The 18,090-nt window shown below is 41.2% G+C and overlaps 1 protein-coding gene across 2 annotated transcripts in view; it reads left to right on the forward strand.

The window, feature by feature from the left end:
• DEPTOR (DEP domain containing MTOR interacting protein) overlaps positions 1-18,090 on the forward strand; it is a 140,293-nt gene that overhangs the window by 47,310 nt on the left and 74,893 nt on the right. For both annotated transcript variants that reach the window (XM_028148014.2, XM_008143361.3), the window contains exon 3: positions 722-845. In XM_028148014.2, the coding sequence (XP_028003815.2) occupies positions 722-845 (124 nt within the window). The remainder of the gene's footprint in view (positions 1-721; positions 846-18,090) is intronic.

An 18,090-nucleotide genomic window follows, 5' to 3' on the forward strand; every position in this document is an offset into this window, starting at 1 on the left:
TATAATTGTGCCATCATGCATTTATCCATGGACATTGAGGTTATTTCTAACTTTTTTTGCTGTTACTCTCAATGGTGCAATGAATATTCATGAACATGTCTCCTTAAAATCGCTAACCCTGGCCAAGATCTTGCACATGCCGGTATTCTCTTGGGCTAGAATTCCCTTTCTCTTCATTTTTGCTTAATTGCTACTCATTGTTCACATCTCCACTTACATGCAAACTCTTCAAAGAAGCATCCAGTCCCCAAAGCTAGGTTACTGGGGTACTGGGTACTCCTCCTTTGGGCCCCCGTATCTCCTCACCTCCTTCATAATCGTATCACATCCTATTTTAATTACATGTTGACATTTCTCTTTCTCTCGCTAGATTTCATATTCTTTATGGTTGATGCCTCCCCCAATATCATGCTCAAGCAGAATTTGTGGAATGAATGATGAATTGAATTTTGTGACCCTTTTTTGTTTTTGTTTTGTTTGTTTGTTTGTTTGTGTGACCTTTTTAATAGATAATGATGATGATGATATAATAGCTAATAATACTGAGCACTTACTCTGTTCCAGGTACCACACTAAATACTCTACATGTATTAAGTCATAGAGTAGCATGCTTGAGAAATTAGGTAGTAAAACAAATCTTAATTAGCATTATAATTCATTTGAGTAAATAAATAAGAATTTTTTTTTTCTTATTTGCCCCTCTCTGTGTATTGTGTTTCAGTGTGTGATGAGCACAAGGAATTCAAGGATGTCAAACTCTTCTACCGCTTCAGAAAGGATGACGGCACCTTCCCATTGGACAACGAAGTGAAGGCCTTCATGAGAGGACAGAGGCTATATGAGAAGTATGTTACACATGAAATCCCTCACTGTAACCTTAACTTTTGGAGAGAAGCAAGGCTATTTTAGTCTTTTATCATTTTGACTTCAGCCTGGCTCTTCCATGTGGGATGGTTACATAACTGTTCTTTTAATAATGAGAAAACTTTCTCACTCGCTTGCTTTTCTCTTTGCCAGAAATTACGTCACTTTCATAAGATTCTTAGTAAAGAATTTATTTAAATAGTGTTTTCTTCATTTAAGTTGATGTAACAAAACCCCAGAAGTAAAAACAGAAGGTTGGAGCTTGATGTTTACAATCAAAAGATGCAGCTGCCCATTCTCTCTTTAAAACACTGTTGTGTAACTTGGAGGTTTAGTCTTATAAATGGCTAGAGATGCAGTGTCAAGTGCAGTGGAAGTCTAAGTTCAGGTCGAGAAATGAGTAGTGAGAGAATTTCAGGTAGAGGAAGAATCTCTCAGTATTTTGAGAAATGAATATACTGTAGCCCAGGAGTATTTGATTGGTGGATCTTGAATCTCCCCAGTCATCTCTGAGCTGATCTGCTATTTCTATGGTTCCTAGTCCATCCTACCTTCCTTGTTTTTGTCCCCCCGCCACCCCCATCCTCCTGGGCAACCATAAGAGAAAGGAGTGCAGGAGCAATGGTACCCGCCCCCCCCCCTCCCGCCACTTTAACTCTGTTTGCCTTTCAAGGTTTCAGGGAGTTGAACATATGTATTTATCACAAAAAAGAGCTTACTCTGTGATGGGTGGGTTGGTGCATGGGAGAGAGGGCCCGGGTGGTCAGATTAAGTAGCATAATGGTTAAGAGCCAGAAAGGACTAAGTTCTAGCCCTGTCACCTTACCTTTGTAAACCTCAGGGTTCTCTTTTATGACATGGAAGTGATGATAGCACCCATCTCCTAGATGTATAATTCTGTGTGGGAATTAACAGAATAAGTTGTGTCAAATACTTAAGTATTTAGCTGAGTAACTCTGGTATGTCATTAGATTCCACTGATGAAAACCATTTTGGATATTAACATGAAAGTGATGGCCACCTATGAACCTCCTATGTGCTGCCTCTGTTCCAGTTCTGTTCACCTCTGTTTCTCAAGCTGGGATTGTCCAACCACTTAATGCCCAAGATGTACTAGTTTGCCTGTCATCTGCTTCCAATATTGAAGAATAGAAAAACCCTCATCTTTCTGACTCACATGAATTTGAATGGAAGGGACCCCTCAACACCTCCATTGTCTACCTGAGTGTGTCTATATGTTTTGTTGCTGTTTTCTTTTACTTTCTTAGTTCCTTTAGGACAATCCTAGCAGGTGTTGGATATTTAGATTATCATCTTGGTCCCTTCAAGCTATGAGATTCTATGTTGTCAAAAGCATACATGTCATTTCCAAGGAAGGAAGCCAGGGGTTCTGTGACACTCTTCTCTAGCTACAGTTGATCTCTTGGGATCTGGGTAACCATACTGAGGGAATTGGGATTAGCAATAACAGAAAATGTCTGATACAGAACTATTCTTGCCAATGGAATGGGTATGATGGGTATAGGACCAAATAAGAAAAGTAAAAGAGAGTTGTCATAGCTTCTAGAAAAAAGACTTACTCTAGCTCCTTATATCCTATGCACCATTCACACTGACTGAACTGTGTGTGTGTCTCTGGACTAGCCTTCAGGCCATTTATTAATTCATTAATTATTCAACAAAAGTTCATTGAGCTCTTACCACATGCAAGTACAGTTATGGGCACTGGACCAGAGACAGGCAAAGCCCCTGGCCCCATTTAACTAAAGAGATAGACACTAAATGGATATCACATGAAGAGGAGTGTAGTAGAATACATGGTTTTCAGTGCTAGGAAGAAAAAGAGACTTACTGAGGGTGGTGAGGTATGGCAGATAGGAGGGTCATGGAAAACTTCCCTGAAAAGATTGCATTTGAATAAAGTGAGCCTTGCAGATATCTGGTAGAGGAGCATCCCAGACAGAGGGCACAGCAAGGATAAAGGCTTGGAAGCAGGAATGTGCATGGTGCATCTATGCCAGTAAGGAGGCCAGAGTGTCCAGAGGGCAGGAAGTAAGGGGAGAATAGTAGGAGATTAGTTGAGGCCAGATCATATAGGACCCTTAAGGCCATGATGTGCATTGAGGAGTCTAAGTATAGTGGGAAGCCTTTGGAGAGCAGGGAGGAGAGAAGTGGCACGTGGTGTACTTTCTGTATATGCTATGCCCTCTGCCTGGAAGACTCTTGAGACTACTCTCACCCCCTTCCTTAGTTCACTCTCACTTCTCCTGGCTGCATGTTCAATATGACCTTCTCTGCGAGTCCTTCCATATCCCCTTATGACTGAATTAGGTGCTGTAACTGTGTTTTCACCCATCAAAGAGCTATATTAAAATCTCGTCTTTGTTTACTGTGTTAGATTATGAAACATAAGGATAGAGACTGCTTTATCTTTCTTTGTATGTCTTATGGTTTCACATGTGCTTGGCCAGTTGTAGATGGTAAACATTTGCTGAAAAGTATGAATAAACTCTTTGATCCCTGGACGAATTGATCAGTATTGCTGTACTTTCTCTGTGTGCAGTTGGCCCTCCAGTCATTAGTGTTCACCGTCTCAGTTTCCAAGTAAATGTATTTCTTCAAACTGCTTGTGAAATTAGCACTAGGAAAAGTAATTTAGTAAGTACTTAACCTTGCATGAACTGGCTGACACCTCATAAAGCTTGGCTCCTACTTTTGGTTGCTGGATCATGCATGGAACAAACTTTAGGCTCTTTGGAATTGATGGCGTAGTTTACCTATTTGATCAGTTTTGTTTAGTGTAATTCTATTGCATGCATTTTTTTTTTGTTTTCCTGGACATCTTTTCCATGAATCTCAGCATGTACTATTATTATTTTGTAACTTTGGGGTACTTTAAAAAATAACATTAAGAAATGCATTGCTGCTTTTGTTCATAGTTCATCTTTTCAAGTATTTTTCGATATTATTTTAGGATCCTCTAACATTTGTGAAAGAAGGTCTTGCAAAATACAGGTGGGGGGGCGCAAAAGTAGATTTACAGTTGTTCATATGGAAAATAATACAATAAATAATTATACAAGAATAAGCTCTGTGTTTCATGTACTCACAACTGTAAGCTTACTTTTGCCCCACCCTGTATGTTCCTATTGTTGTTTTCCTTTTAAGAAAATGAAAACTGATAATATTTGTTGATTGCTAACTCTGTATTGGACATCCTGACATATCCATTTTATTTAATCACCGTAACAACCTCTATGCTATCATTGGCTCCATTTTATGGATGAGAAAAATGTTGACAGGGAGAGGTTAAGTCTCATAGCCAAGGTCACCTCCCTAGTAAAAATCAGCTGGGATTTGAACCCAAGAGCTCAGAGTCCAAACTTATTGCTACTAGGCTATTAATAAATTTTTTCCTTTAGTGGAGGTTATATGAATAAAATCAGTGTTCACTTCAAAATGTAGTTTATCTTAAAATGTATGGCAGAGTTTGTAAGTATGCAGGTATGGAACTTTCTATAAAACTTTATTAAAAATATTCCAGGATTGTAAAGCAGACACTGGCAAAAGAGAGCGAAATGATTTCCCTTCATGGTAAACCTTTGTGGTCAATGTGATCAAAACAATGCCTTTTTTTTTTTTGGTAACTTAAGCTCTTCCAAGCATTTCCATTAGATTATTTTCTCTGAACTTCCTTAATAGAGTAATAATAGAGTAGTAAATGATGTTGATGATAATGATGATGATGTAAATAATGACATAAAATGGATGGGGCATTACGTTATGGCTCTAGAAGGAGGGGCCCGTGGGACCCGAAACAGTTAAGTCATTTCTGGGTGGTGACTGCAGCTGGTGAGGGACAGAGAGACACCAGACCCCGGGGTGCCAGGTGTGTAGGCCACTGCTCTTCCACAACTGCCCACCAGCTCGGAGGGGTTGGCTGTGTTGTCAGGATTTCCTTTTTGCTCTGCTTGCGCTATGAATAGAGTTGGTGAAACTTGGTGGTTTCTGGCTGCGGTTTTGCTGAGCCTTGCTGATTTGGGGGCACCCTGGCTTTCTCACCCGCCGTGGTATTCTCAGCTATTTCATAAGACAAATCTGCGGGTTATCAAAACTAAAATTCAGTGACTCTGTTACCTCTTTTAAAATACATATACATATATTTGTTGATTTCAGAGAGGAAGGAAGAGGGAGAAATAGAAACATCAACGATGAGAGAGAATCATTGATCCGCTGCCTCCTGCACACCTCACACTGGGGATCAGGCCTACAACCCGGGCATGTGCCCTTGACCAGGAATCGAACCAGAACCTTCTGGTTCATAGGTCGATTCTCAACCACTGAGCCAAGCTGGCCAGGCTCTGCTACCTCTTAATGTGTTTGTCACTCCAGTTACTTTCACTCAGAGGTACTTGAACACATGCTAAGGGGCAGACGCTGGCTCTTTCAAGTTGTCTCACTATGAGAAAAGTTATCGGTGAGCTGGTGAATGAATCCTCCTGTGCACTGAGTGACAGCAGGTGTGGGCTTTGGAGTCACACAGCCCTGGTCTCCTGTCACAGTCTCACAGCTTGCTTGCTCTGTGACCTTGAGTAGGCTGCTGAACCTCTCTGATCTGCAGCCTTAATTGGAGATAAGGCCAGGACCCACATGCACAGGCTGTTGGGAAGAATAAACAAAATATGGTTGTACAATGCTAAGCATAGTGCTCGACTCACAGATATGTTAGCTGCTGCTCTTAGAGTAGTAAATAATAATATAAATGAATGATACCTCTTATTCTTACATTATTTTAAAATTTAGCCTAGCGTAGTACTTAGGAGTCAGGCTACCTGGGTGTGAATCCTGGCTCTGATCCTCTGGGCTTGTGGTTTCACCTCTCTGTGCCTCCACTTGCCCATCTAGTAAATGGAGATATGGAGTCTTTGACCTCAGAGACTTCTTGTGGGCATTAAATGAATTACTATGTATAAGCACACAGAAGCGGGCTGAGCTCAGCGTGATTGCTCAGCTCCTGCTGCCAGCTTGAAGGGAGTGTGAGTGAGAGGGCGTGTCCTCCTGGATCAGTGCCCAGACTTTGTCATTTTGAGGAATCCGTCTGAGCACATCCAGAGCACAATGCATTTTTCATCAACAAGGTTTCATTAAACCTTCATTTCACTGTGGACTGAAGAGGCAAAGAGTAAGGCATAGCATCTCTCCAGGAGGGGCTTACAATTTCCCACTTAATTTCACATGGGCACAAACACCCCGGACACACAGCACGTGAACAGGGCTCACACTCTCCCCAAAGAGTATAATTTTTCGTTTTCAAGTAAAACCTTTATAAGCAGGATCAGTATCTGTAACTTAAAGGAATGACATCGCATCTATGTGCACTCCCTTTCACATGCTAGAAGATATTTGGGATGCATGCACCAAACTACAAAATGTGATTATCTTTCAGCAGTTAGCAAAATAGATCTCTTTAAGAAAAAGTCAAACTCTGGATTATGAAGTGTTCTATATACTGATAAACAGAATTAGCTCTAAAAGAGAATATGAGTCAGAGGTACAGTTTGCACTTTCCTTACTCAATCTAATAGTTGAACCGCACATTTTAAACTAACCTTAATTTCATCTTCAGACATGGAGGAGACTTCTCAGTTCTAATTCAACCTCAGTCTTACATGGAGTTAAATCCCTTCTGGGTCTGGTTCATAGAGACATTGGTGTAGTTTTTTTTTAATCTAAAGGACTTTCGGTTTTCTCAGCAGCAGGAGTTTCTCTCTCCATCCCCTGGTGTCTCTTTATTCTGCCCAGGATGGAGACCTGCTGGAAGAATTGGTTTAAATGCCTGTATGCCATTCAATTTCTGTTGAGTCCCTCCTGCTTCCTTTATATTCTCTCCTCCACAGACGGAAAAGAAATAGAAGGGAGAAAGTGTATCCAAAGGGGAAAAGCCCTTTTGTGTGTTTTATCTTATCAGAGGTTTCTCTACCATGTTCCCCTGGGACCTTTTTCCTGTTCCCTCTCAGTGCTTGGCACAGTAAGTATTTGCTGAATGAAGAAAGGACCCCGCAGGCTGGGAGGGCTGTGAGCTGCCGAGCTTGTATCATGAAGGAGCTCCAGAGAGCTTGCTTTTAATGACAAGCAGGGATTGCCAGAGGTTGACCTTGTCTTGCCTCTTCAGAGTTTACAAGGCATCTTATACATTAACATGCTTGATCCTCATATAACTCTGTGAGTCAGTTATACAATTAATTAATCCCATGGTTGAGATGGGGGGCGTGAGCTAGAGAAAGATTTAATGAATGATGTCACCCTACATCATGAAGCTGGAATTAAAAAAAAAGTCTCCAGTCTTTTGACTCCATCTTGTTCCAACTCTGGTATAGACATACTTTTCAGACTGAGATCCACTCTCTGCAAATTGATTCAAATTATGAAAATATGTTTGAGTTATTTTGCAAACTTTAATAAAAATACTTTCTAATATGTTATGGACAACATTTTCACAGTTTACCTGTGCTGCCCAATTAATTAGTAACCTCATAGAATCTCGCAATAAACGATTTCTGCCCTCTTGGTTTATTTGAAGTGTGTCCAAAGATTGCAAAGAAAGTGGGTTAAAAGTTGTTACCTTTTGCAACCTCTTATCTGGATGTCAGGGGTTGATTATGATACAGTATATGTAATGCCAAGAACTGTTAAAGTGTCTTGAGATTTTACCCTACTTGCAAGCGAGCAAGTTTGCTGGCCGTCATTTCATGGATGCTGAAAGAAGACATAAGACCCCTGTGTTAGGGACAAAGGGTGGTTTATTACCTTCAGCAGTAGTAATAACTAAAGTATCATCATTTTTTGGAACCAGTTCACCAAGCCTTGTTCCCACAGAACAGCACAACCAGGGCCAGATGATACCTGCCTGGGTTGGGTTACAAAAGAGGAATTGCAAGCTTGAGGAACCTGAATCTTTTGTAATAGTCTTCAAGCAGACCTGCTCTCTGGCCCAGAAGGAGACATTATCTGTATTATACTGGACCATAGCAGATCTGCCTCTTTGTTACCGAGGGAAGACACTACCTTTATCCTCCAAGCCTGTTCATTACACAAACATTCTTGAAAAGATAGTCTGGGACACGAGTTGTCAATGCTTCTGCTTGCAAGATAGGAAGAGGTGTGAGCCCCATCTCTCAACAACTAAAACAAAATGCACAAATTAAAGGGCCATCATCTCTTCTCATGCCATCTCTTCTGTGTACTTACCAATAGCTTAAGAAGAAAATTTTAAGTGGTTTCATTCTATGTGCAGAGGAATGTTAAAAAACAAAATTCAACCGAGTTAACTGGAAAAAATTGGCTTTATTAAGCGTATCATGATTTGGGCAGCATCCCATCTAACAACTAGAAATGTTGTGGAAAATGGAAGGTTTTTGTTGTAAGAAGGGTGGAGCAAGGGAGCTACTAGTAAAAGAAAAGAAAGGATTATTTGGGGGCAGGACGTAATTTCTTTGGGGAAAGAGGAAGGTTTTTATCATAGGTTGCCTCTCCTTTCTAAGGGGGATGGAGAGGGCCCATGTGACAGATAACTGGTGCTTGACCAGAAAATTCCATACTGGTTGACTAAGATCAAGTTTCTGGGAGAGGTTGAAACGGCAATTAGATCAGCTATTTAATCTAGTTTGGGGCCTGTGGTTTTTTTTTCTTCAACAGGAGTTAAAGAGATAGTGGAATAAACCTGGAGATTCTGATGATAATGACGAAAGCAGCAAACATAGGGCATCATTGATGTTTATTGTGTACCAAGTACTTTACATGTGTTGTCTTATTAAAGCCTCATTCTGAACCAGTGGGGTAAACACTGTTATGCTCCCTTTGGCAAATAAGGAAATTGAGATGGCAGAGGTGAACTAGCTTGCTTACCTTCACACAGCTAGAAAGCATGGGCAACATTTTTAAAAAATATATTTTTATTGATTTCAGAGAGGAAGGGAGAGGGAGAGAGAGATGGAAACATCAATGATGAAAGAGAATCACTGATAGGCTGCCTCCTGCATACCCCACATTGGGATCTAGCCGGCAACCCAGGCATGTGCCCTAATCAGGAATCGAACTCTGACCTCCTGGTTCATAGGTCAATGCTCAACCACTGAGCCACACTGGCCAGGTATGGGCAACATTTTGAAACCCGATTTCTAGCTCCAGAGACCATGATCTTAACTGGTTTCCAGTCTGCAGCTTCCATTTTGCAAAGATTCTACAGCTTCAATACAGGCGACAGCAATAATGAACACCGCTAAATAGTGGTAAACAGTACGCAACTTGATAGATTTGTAAATGGGCCTGAAATTTTAAGTGGTTTCATTCTATGTGCAGAGGAATGTTAAAAAACAAAATTCAATGGCGTTAACTGGAAAAATTGGCTTTATTAAGTGAATCATGACTTGGGCAGCATCCCATCTAACAACTAAAAATGTGGAAAATGGAAGGTTTTTGTTGTAAGAAGGGTGGAGCAAGGGAGCTACTAGTAAAAGAAAAGAAAGGATTATTTGGGGGCAGGACCTATCTCTTACCAAGTCCAGGTTTTCCTGCTGTCTCTTGACAATGCCACCCTCCCCCTCCTACACAATATGTGGCAATGACATTAGAGCTTTGGTCACAGGCCGAGCAGGTAGTAGGTCAGCTGTGCTTGTCAGAAGTCATCAGCCCTGGGGCAAAGCGGGGGGGTGCGGGGGGAGGATAGGAGTTGGGAGGAGGAGGGGAAAAGGGAGGAAAATGGGAGATATCTGTAATACTATCAACAATAAAAAAGATATATATACAGAAGTCACCAGCCCTCAATTGTCACCTACAGATTTCTAGTTCTGATTGATTATTTAGAAATTACTTGATTTAAAGGGTAAACACGTTGTTGCTTCAACAGTAGACTAGGTTCATTGATCGAGATTGACTGTACTGGTGACTTCTGCCAAGTTTTCCTAATCCTGTGTGATTGCAAGGCTATGAACCAAGTTTCCATAACATTGATTTTTGCCCATCTATCTCTGTAGTTACTTTTCAACTTGGCAGACTGGAAAAACCATTTAAGATTTCTGGAGTTGGAGAGGCATGGGTCAGAGTTCTTTCCCAGCCACTGACTGAGACTTTCAACCTTTCTGAGTCCGTTTTTTGTCTTTGGAGCCTCAGTGTCCAGGACATAGCATGTGCCCAATAAGTGTTTGTTGAAAAGATGAATAGATAAATGGATGAATGGTCATTCTTATGTAGGAAAGAAGTCAATGGACAGATACTTTTTTTCCCTAGCCTGTGGAACATTCAAATTTGAGTGAAACCAGGAGTATATGTTTGCTATTGTAAGATCACTCTGATTGTATTTACTCATGGTAGCTTCTGATGATAAATATTCAAAAGATAAGAATTATAATCAGAGCCATTATTTACTGAGTACTTCTCTGCTCTAGCCACCACCCCAAGCATTTTTCATACATTATTTCTTTAAATTCTTTCTACACCTACGTCCCTGAGAGGGAGAAATTTTCACCATCAATTTGTAGGTGAGGAAGGAGAACTTGAGATGGGCCAAGTAACATGCTTTACATCTCCGGTTGCTGAAGAGTAATTCTGGCCAAAAGTTGGTCATAGTGCAGGCTCTTTACTTTCCCACAATTGGCATTAAAAATTAAAAATTTAAATTCTGTGAGTGAGCCTGTAGAAATAGAATACTATCTCTAGCCATCTTTGAATCCAATGACTAGTTTAAGTCAGTGGTCACTTCCTTCCATCTGGTAGAGATTAGGAACCCAGAGTCTTTCTGGAGGAAGAAGCGCTTGTTGGTTTTTAAGTTTTGAGATTCTAGCCTGAGGGGATCAAGGCGGATGGAACAGGGTGAGGCTTCCCCAAACACTCTGCAACAAATGAGGGGAGGGGGAGAGATAACATGCACAGAGTAGAAGGGGGACGTCCTTCTGAAGGAGGTGGCAGGTATTGAAGCAATGTAAAAGTGGGACTTTTTGAATGAACAAATGGGAGATGGGGCTGCAAGTTTTTAAGGGAGGAGGGCATTCATCCATGTTCTCAGGCTCTGTGTGGAGGCTCCCTGGAGTAGGTGGCTTTGTCTTTAACACAGAGATTCCAAGAGGTGAAGTGTCTCTTGCTTTTCTTGCTTTATTTGCTAAATGAAAACACCCCTGCTTAATTATATATATATTTTTTCACACAAGCAAAGGCATTGTTCCACCAAATGAAAAAAAAAAAAAAAAAAGCACCAAAGTGACAAAAAGCACTGAATAATTGCAGAGCCCCTAACAAAAGAGTCAACCAGAAAGAAAAAAAAAAAAAATCCAGATAACATTTTTAACTTTATTACAGTTACATTTGTAGTAAAACGTTAGCTATAAAGTTAAATTTATTGAAGTGTAATACATATAAAATACCCATATCATAAGTGTGCTGTTCAACACATTTTCATAAACTGAACACACTTATGGAACCACTGCCCAAACAGTATTTTTTATAGTACATATGTGTCCTTATCACCCCATTGCCCCCTCAACCCCCCACTCGTGCCTCACCCCCCTAGTGTCTGTGTCCATTGGTTAGGCTTATATGCATGCATACAAGTCCTTTGGTTGATCTCTCCCCCTCCCCCCCCCCTCCCCTGCCTTCCCTCTGAGATTTCACGGTCTGATGGATGCTTCTCTCTCTCTGGATCTGTTTTTGTTCATCAGTTTATGTTGTTCACTATATTCCACAAATGAGTGGGATCATGTGATATTTATCTTTCCCTGACTGACTTATTTCGCTTAGCATAATGCACTTTTGCATTAGTGTTAGCATTCTCTAGTATATAAACTATCCTTTTAAGAAACTGAACTTGTTTGGCTTTTTTATGTTTCACCCATCACTTGAATGGCACCTCCTCTTCCAGAGTCCTGGAATTGGTTCTTCTGGCTGGTTTGGACTGTTGCCCAAACTGACAAGGATTGACAAAAGTTGACAAGGGTCAAGTCTCAGAAGTGTGTGTGTGTGTGTGTGTGTGTGTGTGTGTCTGTGTGTCTGTGTGTCTGTGCATATCTTTTGTTCACTGCTATTTTGTGCCAGGTAGTACCCTACCTACTTTATACAGATTAGCTCTACTGTTTGCAATTCCGTTGAGGTAAGCATTATTATCCTCATCCTACCTAATAAAATAGTAATATGCAAATCGACCGCACCTTCGCTATGCCCAAGCCACGCCCACCACAAAAGCCACGCCCACCAGCCAATCAGGGTGAGTATGCAAATTGTCCAACAAAGATGGCGGTTAATTTGCATATGCTGAGGGAGGGAGGAGTGAAGACTGAAGACAACTTAGAAGGAAGAGGGAGGAAAAGCTGAAAGCAAGGTGGCTGCCAGAGGGAAAGCCCGGGCGGGGTGGAGCAGGGTGGGGCGGAGCGGAGCAGGGCGGGCGGCAGTGGCGCGGAGGCCACAACGGCGGCAGCAGCGGCAGCACACACGGCCGCAGTGTCCGCTTGCAGGATTCTTCCTGCAAATGGGCTACTAGTTACATATAAGAACAAACTCAGGATTATAGAGCCCAACAACAGCTTGGACATCACAGTTCAGAGATTCAACCCCAGGACTGCTTCCCATTGCCACTCTCCCTCTCTCTCTGGAACTCTTCGAGCTAATAGGCGCGAGAGGAAGAGATGGTAATGAACAAGCTCACTCCCAGATCCCTCTTGCGTGGCATTGGGGTATTGTTTTGCACTCCTTAGAGTTCCTTCCCGCACCAGGGCAGACAGATTCAGAAAGACTGAGTCTGTCCTTTCTGTCACATTTCCCTTTAGCTGACCATTCCCTCCCCTCTGGTCTGTGCTAAGAGACCACTGAGAGGTGGTCAGCATCTACGTCAGTGATTTTCAACCTGTGTGCCGCAAGAATTTTTAAAGCATGCAATACCTGACTATTTAGTCAGGCGCACTGACCTCTTTTCCCTTAGATTGTCAAGCAAGAGAATGATAACTGCCAACACAACAATAGCCGCCTGGTGTGCATTAATCAAAATTATACCGATTTTTTTTTGTCAGATTAGAATAAAAATATACATTTTTTGGGGGGTTGCTGCAGATTTTAGTAATTAGTTTATGTGCACCATGAGATGAAAAAGGTTGAAAATTGCTGATCTAGCCGAAGCCGGTTTGGCTCAGTGGTTAGAGTGTCGGCCTGCGGACTGAAGGGTCCCAGGTTCGATTCCGGTCAGGGGCATGTACCTTGGTTGCGGGCATATCCCCAGTGGGGGGTGTGTAGGAGGCAGCTGATCGATGTTTCTCTCTCATCGATGTTTCTAGCTCTCTATTCCCTCTCCCTTCCTCTCTGTGAAAAATCAATAAAATATATTTAAAAAAAAGAAAAGAAAAGAAAATTGCTGATCTATGTGAAGGTCCCTGGCTCCAGTTTGTTGAGTGTTTGTTCATCCCATTTCCCCTAGACGGAGGTTAGCAGTGGTCCTTTGGAACTGATAACTTTCTACTGGTTTCCAGCAGGTGGGCAAAATCAAAGTGTGTAAGAGTAGTTTCAAGCTTTCAAGAACTTTATGTACCTTGCTTCCTCCTGGTCTTCCAGAGTAGGAACCTTGACTTATTCATGTATATCCAGTAAACAACCCAGGGTGGGGAGTCTTCATTAAGTGCTGATTCAGTTGTTGAGTTGAAAGCACTGTTGCCATAATTAAAAGCCAAATGGGGACTGACCTTCATCATACCAAAGAACCATTGTGTGTCATCTTTGTTATCCTCATTGACACGCCTGAGCTCAGAGTTTATCTACTCTGTCACCCATAGGATCTGAAGCCTTTCTGACTGAATGGCTGCCTATCTCCCAAGCTTATCTCCATCTACTTTGTGGTCACTCCCACCCCCACACCTGCCCCATCCTGACCCTACTCAACACTGAGCTGCTTGTCCTGATCTCTCTTTACACAATGCATTTGTACTGGCTGTGCCTTGAGCCTGTATCTCACTGTCTCAAAGCCAACTTCCATTTCTGCTTAACCTGGAGCTTCTAAGCTCCCTCTGGTAGATTTAGGTATTTCATTCCTTGCTTCCCTTTCATTCTACATATGCTTCTTGCTCTGTTTTAGTGTTTGTCTGCCTTGCACATGGGTTTTTAAAAAATATTTTTTATTGCCCTAACCGGTTTGGCTCAGTGGATAGAGCATCAGCCTATAGACCAAAGGGTCCCGGGTTCAATTCTGGTCAAGGGCACGTACCTTGATTGCAAACTCCTCCCTGGCCCGGGCTCTGGTCAGGGCTTGTGCAGGAGGCAACCAATCGATGTGTTTCTCTCACATCGATGTTTCTCTCTGTCTTTCTCCCTCTCTTCCACTCTCCCTAAAAACCAATGGAAAAATATCCTTGGGTAAGGATTAACAAAACAAAACAAACAAACAAGGGGACAATTGGGGGGATAAAGACACATTTGTAATACCTTAATCAATAAAAATAAACATAATAAAAAAACAAAAAAACAATAATATATATATATAATTGATTTCAGAGAGGAAGCGAGAGGGAGAGACAGATAGAAACATCAATAATGAGAGAGAATCATTGATTGGCTGCCTCCTGCATGCCCCCTACTGGGGATTGAGCCCACAACCCTGGCATGTGCCCTGACCAGGAATCAAATTGTGACCTCCTGGTTTATAGGTTGATGCTCAATCACTAGCCATAGGTTTTTTTATTTTATTTTATTTATTTCTTTATTGATTAAGGTGTCACATATTTGTCCTCATCCCCCCATTCCCATCCCCCACCCCACCCCCCCTGTTGTCCTTAACCATTGGTTAGGCTTGTTTGCATGCACACAAGTCCTTTGGTTGATCTCTCCCCCCTACCCCACCCTCCCCTTCCCTCCCTCTGAGGCCCGACAGTCCGATCTATGCCTCCTTGTTTCTGGGTCTGTTCTTGTTCATCAGTCTATGTTGTTCATCATTTCCCCTAGATGAGTGAGATCATGTGTTACTAGAAATATACTTATAAGAACCGAATGTGAGACGAGCAGTAATAGTTATGCTGACAGGCAAATGAGTCAGTCTGTAGTAAGTTTCTTTCTGGACCAACAGTTCTTTTGAGACCCAATTTCAATGTCCACCAGTTCCTTATGTGTACATGTCGGCACTGACTTTTCAGCTCTGGGTGGTGGACAAATGGTGGTAATGCAGGTCTCGCCCGGACCCAGGGGCGCGGCTTCACCCAGACTCAGGGGCCATAGGTTTTTAATTTTTTACTTTATTTATTTTTCCCATCACCATTTACCCCCTCTATGCCCTCTTCCACTTTCATTCACCCCCATTGCACATAGATTTTTAATGTTTGCTTCCCCACTGGATAGCAGGTGTGAAGTGGTATCTCATTGTGGTTTTCATTTGCAGGACCCTGCTGACTAAATGATGCTTAGCATCTTTCTAATTGCTTATTGGCCATTTGTAAATCTTCTTTGATCTTGTGAGATCATTTGCTAATTCTTACATTAAGTTATCTTTTTATTATTGAGCTTTAAGTGTTCTTTATATATTCTGGATGCAAATCCATTATCAGACATAGAAATTGCTAATATTTCCTCCCATTCTGTGAGTTGTCTTTTCACTTTCTTGTTAGTATCTTTGAAGCGTAAAAGTTGAAATTTTGATGTAGTTTAATTTACTTACTTTTTCTTTTGTTGGTTATGCTCTTCTTGTCATATCTAAGTCTTTTGTCAAATCCAAGGTAATAAAGATTTACCCTTATGTTTTCTTATAAAAGAGTTATGCTTTTATCTCTTACTTTTAGGTCTTTAATATATTTGGAGTTACTTGTTTATTTATTTTTATATAGGGTGTGAGGTAAGGGTCAAACTTTATTCTTTTGCATGTGACTCTAATTGGCACCCTTGTCAAAAATCAATTGACTAGCCCAGCCTGTGTGGCTCAGTGGTTGAGCTTCGTCCCATGAACCAGGAGGTCACAGTTTGATTGCCGGTCAGGGAGCATGCATGGTTGCATGCTCAATCCCCAGTGTGGGGTGTGCAGGAGGCAGCTGGTCGATGATTCTCATCACTGATGTTTCTATCTCCTTTCCTCTCTCTGAAATCAATAAAAACATATTTTTTAAAAAAATCATAAACGTCTCAAGGCCATGATTTTAAATCTGCTTTAAGAGAAGTAGACCTATGATTGTACAATTTGAAACCTTGATTTAAAAAATAGCAGAGACTGTTTTCCTTCCTCTTTCACACCATTTCCACAAACATGCAGGACAGAGCTGCTCTCCTGTCCCCAGCCCTTTAACCTGTCCCTATTGTCATTATGTTCAGTGTTTTTGTTTTTTTTTTAATCACTTTTGTTTACCTTTTTAAAATATATTCCTATGAATATATTCCTATTTTCCCTAGGTGGTATTGTCTTCAATTTTTCTTCAGTACTTCATCTTACTCCTCCTAAAGTTTTCCTTCAACCCCCTTTCTTTCTTTGTTCCTGGCAACAAATCCTTCTATTTTCTAATAATTATGGAAGCATCCAAAATAAATAATAACCATTTCCTTGAAAAGAGCTTTTATAATATGTTTTAGAACCCAGCTTCCCTTGACAGATGTTTGAAAAGGCTCACAGGGATTTGAATTCATCATAAAAGTGCTTGGTGTCTCCCCTTCTTGTGTAATTTGATGGTTATGAAACCAGAGCTGAATGCAGCCTTTTAGGACAGCCGTGGACTTGGGCTCTGCACTCAGCTTCTATCTGAAGCTGATTCAAGTTCTGAAAATGTTTAATAAGACAACACTCAAAACCATGGGGAATGTGAAAATTACAACTTCGATTCCAGAATCTCAGTCACTTCAGGGCATAAAACCAGCACTAAAAAGTTCTGGCTTCTAGCAAATTTAAAATAGCAAGCAAAGAGGAAGGGTTTTACCTTCAAAGACCTCTGGCACTCTCCAGGACTATCGCTTGTAGTAGTCTTAGTTTCCAGTTAGTTGCTGAACAAATATTTATTAAACACTGAATATATATCCCCTCCCTGAACTGGGTTTTCTGAGAAATAAAAAGCATTTAAGATGAGGTGTCTATCCTTCAGAAGTTTCTAGTTTAGCTGGAGGGGTCAATATAGTGCATTAAAAATGGAGAGGATATATAAACCATGGTACTGTCTTTAAGTTCAAAAGAGAGATCTGTATTGATTGCTTTTTGTTGTTGTTTTGGTTAATCCTCACCCAGGGATATTTTTTCCATTGATTTTTAGAGAGTGGAAGGGGGAGGGAGGTTGTGGGAGAGAGAGAGAGAGAGAAAGATTGATGTGTATCTCATATGTGTTGGGGCCAGGAATCAAACAGCAACCCAGGTATGTGCCCTTGACTGGGAATCGAACCTGTAACAATTTGATGCTGGGGCTGACATCTATCCACTGAACCATACAGGCCAGGTCTGTAATGATTGCTCTTTAGTTGGAGTACTTTCTTTTTCTTTTTTAAAAAAATATTTTTATTGATTTCAGGGAGGAAGGGAGAGGGAGAGAGAGATATAAACAATGATGAGAGAGAATCATTGATCGGTTGTCTCCTGCACTCCCCCTACTGGGGATCGAGCCTGCAACCCGGGGAATATACCCTGATGGGGAATCAAACCATGACCTCCTGGTTCATAGGTCGTGGCTAGTTGGAGTACTTTCAAACTGGGGTTAGTAATTGATCTAGCCTTTTAATATAGAACCCCACTCTCTCATTTAATGCCTTTATGCAAATGAGAACCAGGCTCCCTTTGACCTTGCCTTCAAGCTGGGGCAGTCTCTCACGTCCTTGAGGAACTGGGGCTGGATTTTGGCTCTTGTGTTTCCCTGGTGCAGTGAACAACCTGTATCACTGTACAATGAGGCCCCCCCCCCCCCCATTTTTTTTTAAAGAATAGTTTGGATTTTTCCAAGAAAAAGAAGGAGGGAGGATGTGAGGGAAAAGCCTTAGTAAGGAATGAAGATGAAAATGAGTTTGTTTCATTCAGTGTATAATATGGAGACAAGTGAGGGAAGGTAAAGGATATTTGTTGGCAAAGAGTGTAAATGCTGGTTTTCCTCCCTTTCCTTTACCTTTTCCAGTATGTATTATTTTTACTCGTAAATATTACCCAAACAGCTTCTGTTTACTAGTTTCAAACCTAATTACTATGAAAATTATGTCAATCTATATTACATCTGTTCTATAGATAATAGTGTAGTGCTCTGAAATACCAATGCTCAT

The sequence above is a fragment of the Eptesicus fuscus genome, chromosome 19 (genome assembly GCF_027574615.1).
Source record: "Eptesicus fuscus isolate TK198812 chromosome 19, DD_ASM_mEF_20220401, whole genome shotgun sequence".
NCBI classification, from domain to species: Eukaryota; Metazoa; Chordata; class Mammalia; order Chiroptera; family Vespertilionidae; genus Eptesicus; species Eptesicus fuscus.